The sequence below is a fragment of the Vitis riparia genome, chromosome 11 (assembly GCF_004353265.1).
Source record: "Vitis riparia cultivar Riparia Gloire de Montpellier isolate 1030 chromosome 11, EGFV_Vit.rip_1.0, whole genome shotgun sequence".
In the NCBI taxonomy this organism is placed as follows: Eukaryota; Viridiplantae; Streptophyta; class Magnoliopsida; order Vitales; family Vitaceae; genus Vitis; species Vitis riparia.
Genome location: NC_048441.1, coordinates 2,900,467 through 2,913,677, shown reverse-complemented (window position 1 = coordinate 2,913,677; position 13,211 = coordinate 2,900,467). Strand labels below are relative to the sequence as shown.

The 13,211-nt window shown below is 28.0% G+C and overlaps 1 protein-coding gene across 1 annotated transcript; it reads right to left on the bottom strand.

Annotated features, from left to right (window-relative positions):
• Nucleotides 1-316: 316 nt before the first annotated feature.
• Nucleotides 317-3,218, bottom strand: LOC117924903 (transcription factor bHLH35-like). The gene is given in 7 exon segments (XM_034843635.1): nt 317-354; nt 357-396; nt 2,185-2,220; nt 2,222-2,356; nt 2,478-2,714; nt 2,850-3,010; nt 3,090-3,218. Coding segments are annotated over 7 exon segments (720 nt in total). The 5' UTR covers nt 3,163-3,218.
• Nucleotides 3,219-13,211: the final 9,993 nt, after the last annotated feature.

The following is a 13,211-nucleotide window of genomic DNA, read 5'->3' as shown; positions in this document are numbered from 1 at the left end:
TGTAAACTAAAGTTGAAATTTTGACATCTCATAGGATCATACATCTTATGAATTCACAAATTGTAAAATGTAAATATTTATCAGAAGAGAGAACTGCCCCATTATCTGGATTCAAAGACACGAGTTCATAACATGGTAGTAATACAAATACGGGATTGACCACAAAATATCCAACATTATAACCTTCCCATCAAAGAAAACAACCTAGGAGCAAAACCCTAACCAAATCTAAAAAAATACAAATCCTAAGAAAATAACAAATTCACGGTCACCATGCCTTCCACTATGACGAGAATTGGATCCATCCATCATATACTCATAGACTCTGTGGATCATTGAGAGCTGCTATGGCTGTTCAATCTTTATTTTTAGAACATCTTTCTCCTCCTCATCTGCCTGTAAAATTAAATCCAAACAAACAAAAATCACTAAAAAGGGAAAATGATTTGAATTTTACAAGCCGTTAATTATAATTTTTATTTTTATTTTTAAATTTTTTGAAATTCAAGCTATGGTCAAAATGGCCATGATGCTTCACGCATCAGTTCAACCACAAGGAAAACCAATTTTCACGTTTCAATCATGTGCATAAAATCTCCAGGAGCCATTGGAGAATTATGGGATGTCAAGCAGATGTGACGGGAAAGGGCAGAAAGTGACACGCTGAACCGTGTGGAATTCAGTATTCTATTTCACATTTGGATACAGAAACACGTTTCCAACGGATTTGCATTTCCCACGAGTTTTCCGTGGACTTACCCTCTTCCGTCCTTTTGGTAAATAATGAATATAGGGATTATGCCGGAAAACTTTTGCCCTCCCCCACCGCACACGTAGCCGGTTTTCCGGAATCAACAAATCTGGACTTCTTACTCATTTTAGAACCCACAAAAAACACCAACTTCATTTGTCTCAAAAAACTGACAAATATTTTTCAACAACTCATCCTACGTGTACTATCACTTTTATGGAGATGTAAAGCCAAAAGCAGAATATTTGGGTGTGAACACGATGATGCCCTGAGACGCCACACACCCTATCATCATCGTCAGCCTCCCGAAAGGAGATAAGCGGAGATCATAATTTTTTTATTTTTTTAATAAAGTGAAACTAAAGCGGAAGTCTTTATTCTCCCCTTCCGGTTCTATTCCAACACTCTGGATTTCACTAATCATAATTGCCCTAAATTATATTCCCCCCATTCTTATGCACTATGATGACCACTTTATTAAAGGGGTCAATGGGTCTTCCGCCATGGTCCCCCAAATCCACCCCCTTTTCTATACCTGGGATTCCCATATAATCAATCAATCCAAGTAAAATTATTAATTTCTAGTAATTTTTTAATAAAAATAATATAATATATATATAGCAATGGAGAAAAGGTATCAATCAATTATTGGATTCAACACAATGATACTGTATTGAATAAGAAAAATTTGTCAAACTAAGGGAAAAATTGAACCCGTGTGGTCCAAGAACATTAATTTTGTTGCATAATGATATCATCGTGTAGGGTGAACTCCACTTGGCCCACCCACTGAATGCCCCCAAATTATATCAGAGATAAAGAAGTCGGAAACTATTTGGTTTTTAGATCCATATTTCAAAGCCCCTAGAAATTCAAAATCATTTCGAAACGATGTTTTGATGTATACCTCTCGTTAAAATTAATTACGTTTAGTCGCTCTCTTGTTTTATATGGGTTATCCATAAAATTCTAAATAAGACTTCATACTGATTAAAAATATTTAAAAAAATTAGATCTTCAATATTTTATAAAATATTTTTAAAAATCTGAAATATCGAAGAAGAAATAATTTATAGATAATTCTCCGAGAAAATTATTTTCTAAAAACACTTGAAATGAAAAAAACTTTTAAGGCTATATTTGATTTTAAACATTTTTAAAAATAAAAAATAAATTTATTTATATGGTATTAAAAATTAATTTACTTATTTAAAATTATATTCATTTTTATATTTGAATTTTTCCTTTCTTTATCATTTTTTTTCTTCCCTTGTTGCTGCCTAAAGCCGAATACGTAGACTCACATTCAATGTATCCCACCATCAAATCTTTGCTTGAGGTCGTATTAATTCAGGAAATATTTGAAAAAAATACATATAACATTAGAAATTTAAAAATAAAATTAGTGAAAGTAGGAAATGAAAGAGACTAACCTCAACGAAAACAGTCTTCAAAAGCCTGCCAGAGAAAAGCAGTAATGTTGGCTGTAATGATTTTAAGCTTCAGAGATTCGAATACTTCACACAGCTTTACCATTGTGTCTGTTCTTTTACTACATGTGAGGCTCACAACCACGGTCTTTTCTCCCATGTAAACGACCCTCAGCTGGAATCAAGTGGTTAATGATTAATTAATTAATTAATTAATTCACCAGTTCAATTATTGCAAAACCTTGTCTACATGGAAAGAAAAGTTTTGTTTGGATGGGGAGAAAATGACACCACACCTCAAGGACCTCGATTGGGGAAACTCTTGATCCGCCGGAATCATAGCAGTGCTGAGTCCTCTTCTTCTTCGATTTCGATACCAACACCGGAATCTCCTGCTCGAATTCGTACCCCGGCGGACTCTTCTTCGATTTTCCGGACTCCAACTCCGATATCTCGGCCTGAATTCTCCTCTCTTGCTCGTGCAAGTCTTGGATATAGTCGATCGCATCTTTAATTATCGACGCCTTATCCATCTGAAATTCCAAAAGAAAAATCCATAATCTGAGAAAACGATCCATAAAAGAAACCGTTAGTACGCATTCGCATGTCCGCCATGGTACAAACCACTCCCTTATTTCACGCCAAGTGGCATTATCTTTGAAATTCACCTTACTGATATTGGGGACCACCGCTCTCAGTGCGAACAACCTCTCGTTCAGCTTCTTCCTCCTGTTCCGCTCCGAAACTATGTTCTTCGACGCCGCCGACGACGCTGCGCCGTCCGGCGAACTCGAATCGTAGTAGCCGGAAAACGCCTCATCCAGGCCCCCCAACTACACCAGAAAAGGAAACCATTAGCAACATGTGAATTTCGAAGAGACGCAGAGAAAGATTCTGACGATGATGATACCTGTCGAACTCTTCACTTTGGAGAAACATATTGGTTTCCCAATAGTTTTTGAACTCCTCTGTGTTGTCCATCAATAGTCTTTGATTTTCCGTTTGGGTGTTTGGCTGTTCGGCTGTTTGGCTCCAGATGATGTTCCGCTCTATTTATAGCGGGAGAAGTGACACGTGTAACCTGTGCTTCTGTTGCTGCGAGGAAGCTATATCATCTTGACCGTTCAATCCTCTTCCTCACCGCGTTAAACCACTTTTTGCCACTCGACACAGCTGTAGCGCCTCCCGCACGCTCCTAATCATTGGTAGTTTTCGGCAGTTGTGGTTGTTGTGAGTACCCCTGCGCGTGGCATTTTCTCGTCGCAAAAGAATTCAAGTTACAATTGTTGGACTCCAGACCCCTGTCCACTCGGTAATTAGTCGCCGTCTCCGTTGCGAGCAATCGATGGCATACACTGTTCGTCGCACTAATGCTTTCTAGAAGTGAATTATATTTAAATTGTTTATTAGGGTTTTATTTTTTTATTGAATTAGGTATGGCCGCATATCTTTATTAAATTAATTAATGCCCACATGACACACATATAAGATATACAAAATTAGAATAAATATTAGTTGAAAATAAAATAAAAAATTATTTGAAGTCTTTATCATGACACTAAGAAACAATCGATTCAATAATTTTATATCAATAAATAAATAAAAAATAAGGTTTAAGAGAGAGTGAAATTAATATAAAATACTAATCATATAGTAAAAAGAGGGTGATTTAAATAATTTTATATTTAAGAAATGAATGAGGTGTCAAGAAGATAAAGATTGATGTAAAAGTGGTGATGCTCTTATTTAAATAATAATTTCTTTTTAAAAAGCTAAAAATAATATTAAAACATATTTTAAAATAACCTATCAGAACAAACGTACTATGAAAGATAAAAAAAGTTGTTAGGATGTTAATATAAACGTTAATGACTTATTCGATACCTGTTTTTTAGAATAAAAAACAAAAAAATATTTTATTTTTCATGTTTTCATATAATATCTTTTAATTGTTTTATGTCATTTTTATTTATTTCTAAGGTTATTTTTAAAAATATGTATACAACCATATAAAATGATCAAAAATAAAACAATAGGTATTAAAATTATTTCTAAAATATTTTTAAAATATTTTAGGTTTTCAAATATATTTTTATTTTACAAAACATTATAAAATAAATTTTAAAAATCATTATCAAAATTTGTTTTTAAAAACAATTACTAAACAAAGCCTAAGTTAGTCATGTAGAAGCTTCCTCTGTTATAAAAGAAGATAAACATTAGGGTTATGCAATTATATCAATTGATGAATGTTTTTTATGAAATAAAATTAATTTAATTTTAACATAAATTTAAATTTCACTCATAATATACTTTGATAAATTTGGATTTTAGAAAACTCCTCGAAATGTAATCATAAAAATTTTGAGTAACGATGTTTTCGATAACAATTCTCAAAACACAAATTTTGACTATGATTGTTAAAAACAATTTTGTTTATGATTTGAATTTGAAAAATAATTTTCTCAACTTATTTTTTAAAAGATATTGTACATTTATGTATAATGTAAAATTTTTTTAAATATTTTCAATCTTTTTAATTATTGCTTATAACACTCTATAAAAGATAATTAAAACTACTTTAAACTCATATTTTTTAAAAAGAAAATTGTTTTCAAAACGAATTGTGATAATTTTTTTTTTTTGTTACCAAATATGTTTTCAAAAAGTAATAAAAGACTATTTTCAAGAATTACTAGGCCTCAATTTTTTTGAAAGATTTAAATTATATATATATTGTTAATTCATATGACTAAGTAATAGTCTATTTCACAATCATTTTAAGAAACCTTTAAAATTCATGTTAAAGTGAATTTAGGAAGTGTTTTAATTTAAAAAGTGTTTTTGAAAAAACATTTTGACAAAATATAATGATGACAAGGAAGGGTGAAGGAAGTAAATAAATATTAAAAATAAAGGATGTGCTTTTTTTAATTACTTTTTACTTTCTTTCTTTGTTTGGGGCCCTTTGTCTATTTCTTTTGATGATGTCATTGGGATGACATCATCCGAATGGCATCATCAGCTCATCATCAACCGTTGATATGGGGTGTAAAATGGGGCTTTGGATGGCTAAGTAGGTGATTATTTCTCGGTTTTTGGGGCTTGACTTTTGGTCTACGCAATCACACGTACAAAATGCCTTGGACTGAAAATTGTGGCCCTTTTTCCTGTTTTCATTTTTTCTAATTTCATTCCATATATGGTGGGATCCGAGGCATGGTTTGATTTGAATGGACGTGTATTTTTATTTTTATTTTTATTATCCTTTCATTGCATGGATGGTTAGAGTAGGCATATTTCTTTTATATAAAATGGTAATTCATGTTAAATTTTTGGAATGATCATGAGTTGTGGCATCAAGGTGAAGTGTTTTCTCCTGAGCTATCTTATTTTGGTATTACCAATTATTATTATTATTAATTTTTAATTTATAAATTATAATTTTTTTTAATTGATTTTCTATTACTCATAAAATTAAAAATTGTTTTTGGATGTCTTGATTATGCTTATTTTAATTCAAATCTTGAAAAGTGTGAGGCAAATGATTAATAAATAGAAAAAAAAAAAAAGAGGAAAAAAAGGATGAAAATAATAAAATAAGTTCAAAGTGATAAGTATTTATTCTTTTTCAATAGAGTTTTTCTACCACCAATCTCAAAATAATGATAAATTTTAAAATATATATATAATTTTTTATGAAATTATATTTTAAGATGAAATACACACATATATATATAGAAAGGAAAGAAAATGAATCTTGAAGACATATTAGAAAGGGTACAAATTTCCCTCCAATTTTCAACACATTTTCCTTTCATCAATTTTTTTTTTCGATTACAACAAAAAGAAAATTGATTTTGTGTTTTAAAATGGGTTTCGATTTCCTTGTTGAATAAATTTGCTTATCAAAATTTCTCTCTATTTTCTTTTATTTTTTAATATGACTCTCGAGATCTGAAACAAATTAAAAGAGAAATATACGTTACGCGTGCAAAATAGACCATGTGAAATTTAAAGAAAGATAATGATTTGTGAACCATATCAAAAAAATGAGTCAATCCAGCATAATTGATTTGCTTATTTATGAATTCCAGTTGTTATTTTCATTTATTTTATGACGATTTAATGTGAAATCAAAATAAAAAAGAAAAAAACATCTAATTTTTATAAACGACTACTATTAATGTATGTGTTATAAAGATTCAAAATATTAAAGTCGTAGAAATCATTTTCTAAGAAGAATATATACAACTATATGTGGTCCAATTTTATCACATATTGAAAAAATATATATTATAAATCAACTATAAAAAAAAATGGAATCTTTTACTTTCCTTTGTATATCTAAAATCCACATTTGAATTTAATCCCATCATTTAAATTGAGGGATGACCCATATTCAAGAACTTCACACTTTGTGTGAAATTGATAAGGGTTTTAAGACTTTTGAGTTAGGTTTGGGTGGTTTTGTTTAATTCTTTGGGCTAATGGCAAGATTCAAAAGAAAATATGGACACACAATCTATATAATATAACTACATCTATGTACAAAAATGTTGATTTTATAACTTATGTTACATAACCCATTTGAAATTATCAATTGACACCAAACACAATAATTGAAAAAAAAAAATCAAATCAAATATTTTATATTACATTCACATGATAACAATAAAGAAAATCGTTATAAAGTATCTTAAATTCATACAGATTTTTCCCAAAAGATGCTTTGCACTATATACTGGTTCATTGGTCAAGCTCTTGACTAAAAAAGATTTGAAGACACGCCTCATACATAATATTAAGCAATTAATCGCATTGAAACTCATTAAAATTCTTATAGAAGACAAAGAGAATTAGGACAAAAATTATTGACTTTGAATAGCTTCATTTTAATCAATGAACGATGAATTCAATGAATGATGGCTTTATTGATAAGCAAAGTCCAAGTGCATATAAATTTTTGTTTGAAAAAATTTAGGGTATTTATTCAACCTTTGATCGTTGAAAGCATATAATAAAAATACAAATAAATAAGATTCTGATAAAAATAAATGAGTCGAAGGAAAAAAAAAGATAAAAGTAAAAAAAAAAAAAAAGGGACGAGATGAATACAAAATAATAAAAAGAAAATAATAAGAGACGAGATGAATACAAAATAATAAGACTAAATCATATGTGATGTCTTACAACTAATTTGGTAGTATAGTAGGACCGTTTTTCTTTTATTTTATTTTGTTGATCTCATTTAGTGGTAGTCAAATGGCATCACACGTTCATTATCAGCCGTTGACATGAGGGATTGTAGCATGGACTTTGAAACGGGAATGTAGGGGATTGTTTATCGTTTTAGCGCGGCGCGACTTTAGGGTCTCCACCGTCCACGTACTAAATGCTTTGTATTGACTAATTCCAGGCATTATTTTGATTACGTATTTCATGAGGCAATGGGAGTATCTACAAGGTCATGATCTTTGTTGACTTGACTTGGGACACGTAACTTATTATTCTTTCTATTATATTTAGGAATGTATGCCACTCTTGGTGTAAAAATGTGATATGATGACTTTTGTAAACGTATAAGAAAAGAAGAAACTCTACCCCCTACTCTAATAGAATCAGATTTTTAAGTCTTCTACCATATCATTTTTAGGGTTTGATTAAGTCGTAAAATAATTTTTTTTTTCTGAAAATATAGAATCAACAAGTTTATGTACAACTCACCTCTTAATATAAGTATAGTTGCACGATTTATGTTTAATATCATTAAGCTGATATAGTTAGATTTTCTAGGTAATTGAATATTTTTGAACCGTTTTGGCGTTTTGCTGGTCATTGTTTTTAGGTTGTAAAATAATTTGGTTTCTCTAAAAATATAAACGAACAAGTTTATATACAAACCGTCTTAATATAAATAATTGTACAACTTGCGTTCAATGTGATTAAGCTAGTACAACCAAATCTTTTAAGTGATTGAATATTTCTCAACCCTTTTCGCGTGTTGTCGGTCATTGTTTTTAAGTTCTAAAGTAATTTGGTTTCTCTAAAAATATAAAAAAAACAAGTCTTCATTCAAATCCCCTTAACATGAATAGAATAGTTGTACAACTCACGTTCAATGCAATTAAATTGATATAGCTAGATCTTCTAGGTGATTCAATATTTCCCAACTGTTTTGACGTGTTATTGGTCATTGTTTTTAGGTTGCAAAGTAATTTTGTTTATATAAAAATATAAAACAACAAGCCTCTATACAAACCGCCTTAATATAAATAGTTGTACTTTAATCATCTAATTGTTTTAGCGTGTTACTAATCATTGTGTTTTTAGGTCGCAAAGTAATTTTGTTTTTATAAAAATATAACTAGATCTTCTAGGTTTCGATATACTTAAGCTAACGGAGCTAAATCTTCTAGGACTTTGAGTATTTCCAATTTCTTTGACGTATTATTGGTTGTTATTCTTAGGTCACAAAGTAATTTGATTTCTCTAAAAATATAGAAAAAATAATCTTGTATACCAACTTCCCTAATATAAATAGTTATACAACTTAGGTTCAATGTACTGAAGCTAATATCGTTGGATCTTCAAGGTATTTGAGTATTTTCCAATTGGTTTAGCATGTTACTTTTGTGAATTTGATTGCTAAATATTCTAATATTTTTCTTACTCTTTTTACAGATAATCTAATATTGGTCCATGATTAATAATTGTCTCACCATCTAATAATTATTTATTATTAAAAATAATACAAATAATATTTTATAATAATAATAATAATAAAATAGAAAAGAAGAAGAAGAAGAAATTGTCTAATGATAGTAATAATAACAGAAATCGAAATTGAAATATGCGTTTTAATTTCTAAATTTTTACTTATTTCTATTGATAGTTTAAATCATGTTTGGTTCTCAAAATTTGATGGAAAAAATAAGGGTGAAGAGAAAAGGTCAAAAATAATAATAATTTTAGTATTTATATAATTTTATGAAGAAAAATAAAAAATATATTTAAAGTCAATAAATTATTTTTATATGTTTTTTTAATCTCATTTAACTTATTTTTCTTTATTATATAATAATTAAATAATTTAAAAATATATAAATTTCTAACTAATTTTTATTATATTTTATTTTATTTTCTATTTTCACAATAAAACTAAACATAAGAAAGTTATTTTTCTTAACATTATTTTTTCTTTCCTCAAGGCTTTTTGGAAATCAAATTTAGTATATTGATTTAAAATTTTTGAAAAAGGACAATAAAATAGGCATAAAAAAAGTAATAATGCTCTAAAAATTAATTTTTTCTTGAAGTACTAAAAATTTTCTTTATCTCTACCATTATTACACTAATTATTCCAAAAAAAATTTGCAATTTTTTTTATTTAAATTTAGAAGGAGCAATAAGTAGACATATGGTATAGCATTATCAAGAAAGATATTTTGTCCCTTTGATTTGTAACATAGAAATTTATAGCATTAGCCTAAAACTATGTCTTTTCATTCCATGAAAAATCATTAATGTCATCTCTAGTTGTTTTCTTAGAACCAGGGCCCATTTTCTTGTCTTCTTCCTTTCCTTTTCTTCTTTCTTATCTTTAAAAGAAAAAAAAAAAAAAGATTACTTGAAAAATAATTTTTTCATTTGCTTCATATAATTTTTAATGTTCTCCAATTTTTAAAAAATATATTTCCTTTTTCTTCATTAGATTTTGGTCAAATTTGTTATTTTCTAGTATAATTTTTTTTCAAACTTGTCCTAAATTCAATTCGTATGACCTAAATATAAATTTTATGACCAATGAATAAAGTTATTTTAACTAAAAATAGTCAAATGAATAAGTGTCAAAACACGCGCATAAATTATTTAATCTACAACCAACTAGAAAGCGATACAAATACCACATCCATGTGTCTATCATAATTGTCAATTTTAATACCGTTGCATTTCTTATCCAAGAGAATAAATTTGACAAGATAATTAATCTAATGATTCAATAAATAAATTAACTTAGATTCAGATCAGAAGAATGTACGAATAAGATTAGCCTAATCACATGAAAAGGAAACTAAATGTCTAATCAATTATAGAATAATTCAACTTACGTCTCATGAACTAGATTCAATATCCATATATATTATTATATATATATATATATATATATATATATGTTCATTAAAAAAAAAGCTTGGAAACTCTAATTGAAAAATATTAACATTTCAAAATCAATTTGGTTATGAACCAATTTTAGATTCATATAAAATGAAGAAAAAAAAAAAAACCATCTCTATCTTGATTGAGAAATTCATGTTACTTGTCCATGAAGAACTCAAGTCTAAGGATGCAAAATCCTTTCAATTGTGACAAAATGGTCATAATGCTTGCCCTCCCTCACATGTTTGCTCTTTGAAAGTTGAAGAGGGTAGGACCAAGCAACATACAGTAGGATGCTATATATATAATATATATATATAATATATATATATATATTTATAAATAAATTCGTGTTTTAATAATAATAATAATGTATGTTCAAATGAAGGTACATAAAAAATTGCATATTAATATAAATATTATTCATATTATTTTCAAAATAAATAATTATATGCAATGATAATGATATTCATATGGTTGTCATAAATGCTTGTTCTCCATATAGTATAAAGAAAGGGTAGGAGTAGGATCACAGGCAGTTGATTTTATTTTCAATATTTTAGAAATAAATTTGATGCGGATATTATTAATAATCGATAAAGTTCGATCATGAGAGAGACAAATTATAATAAAAAATTCCGACTATGTTATTATAAGGTATTTTTCGGTATTTATCGAAAAGTTCATGTATATAATTTTTTTTATATCATATTTTGATTTATTTTTTTAATTTAAAAAAATAATCAATATGGAAATAGAGGGATAGTTAGAATTGGAAACAAGGCATGGAAGTGGGAGAAATGTCATTGTCCCACAGCGACATCCTGAGTGCTGTGATAATGAAGATGAAACGAGAGCCGTAGATTCGAAATGGAGCAGTTTAATAGTGTGGGCCGCGAGGTGCGGGGTTGTAGCCTGTAGGAACTAGGAAGGCGCGACTTTGGGTCTACCCGTCTACACAGACTCACGCGCATCATGCAGAGAAAGCGACGCCTCCGGAACCCGACTGACTCCCTTTCCCTCATTTCCCCCTCCTGGGCTCCACCTGCTCACCCTGCTCCCTCAGTGCCCTCCCTTCAAATTCCAGTTTTATTTTATTTTTTAATATATACTATTTATTTTTAACTGTCTATTTTATTTTATTTTTAATTTTATAAAAAATAATTTTTCATAGGGTGAAAAAAGAAAAAAAAAAAAGAAAAAGAAAATTCAAATGACAGGAATGTTTTTAATGAATACTGATTGATAATTGATGTATTTTTGGATGTTTGATTTATTTGTTCATTTATTGTTGGAGATAGACTTTTATTTTTAATTTAATTTAACTTAATTTGTCAGAGTTCAATTTTTTTTATTTATAAAAAAAAATTAATTTTCTACCTTTTAACTCATTTTTATGAAGTGTTCGAAAGTATGTTTGACAATGATTTTTACTCAAAACAAATTTAGTGAAAGTGTTTGAAAGAAATCATTTATAAGGTTTTTTTATAAACAGTAGAAAATTGATTTTCTTATAATATAAATAATAAACGTTTATTAGAATCATTATTAAACAAACTCTCAAATACAGTTTAAGAGTATTTATACTCAAAATGGTTTTTTAAAGCGTTTTTAAGAGAATCTGGTTGAGTTTTTATGGAAAACTTTAAAAATGATTTTTCAAAATTTTAAAAGCATTTCTTAAATTTGATCAAATATCGACGTTTAAAAAAAAAAATTAAGTTAAAAATGCTTTCTAGAATCCATAAAACAGAATTTAAAGAAAAAATGTTTTAAGCAAATAATATAAAGAGTATTTTTTTATTTTTTTTCAAGGTTTTAATCGCTTTAGAATAAAATAATTTTCATAATTGATTAATATGGTGTTATATAAATTTATTGCATGCTACGAATGAGTGGCCAACTCATATCATAAATTTAATGGCATCACATTTTTAAGAAAAATTACGAGTGTAAGTAAAGTATTTTTGCGACAAATATTATAAAGTGGGTTCACAATATTTTGACTCTAAATGTTTTCTCTGAAAATATTTTCAAAAAAATTACTTATCAAAATAACATTAAAAATAATTTTTCAATTTTTATTTTTTAAAATTTTAAGTATTTTTTAAATTTTGTCAAAATACTTTTTAGGGTAAAAAATATTTTCTAAAATTATTCTCAAACAAACTTGCAACTTTCAATCATTTAAAAGTGCTTTTTTTTATTTTTTTTTTTTATCAAACATCTGATTTTTTATTTTTCTTTAAAAATAATTTTAAATTAAAATTGCTTACTCTTAAATGAAAGTGGATTCCCCTTTTTTTTTTTTACTAATTTATTTATAAATAAATTTAATATCTTTATACATTATATAAATATTATTTAAATAAATAATAATTAGACAGTAATAGAATTTGATAAAAATATAAAATTCTCAACTTTGAATGATAATTTTTATATTTTTTAGAAAATAAATATTAAAGTACTATCTACTAATTGAATGTTGAATAACCAGAAATGGAAAGAAGACACGTGTCAGTGACTAGAAAAAATCTATTGCGTCAGTTACTTTATGGCCAAGGAAGCATACTTTTAATAAACTTAAATATTTTTTAATACCTTAAAAAAAGGAATACACCTAATGAAAATGTTACTTCAATTGGACAAGCCCATCATTCTCTCGTACCAACACTTGGCCCCAATAGTGATGCATCAATATGTAAAACGACCATTTTACCCTTGATGCAAATGGGCTCTCCACAGTGTCTTCACTGTCAAGAAAGAGATGGAAACTAATGACAAACATCCAAAACAGAGTCAAATAGAAGGGCAAAAGAAGGATTTGGGTCAAATTTTGGAAATTGAAAGCAATGGGTGTGAATGGAATG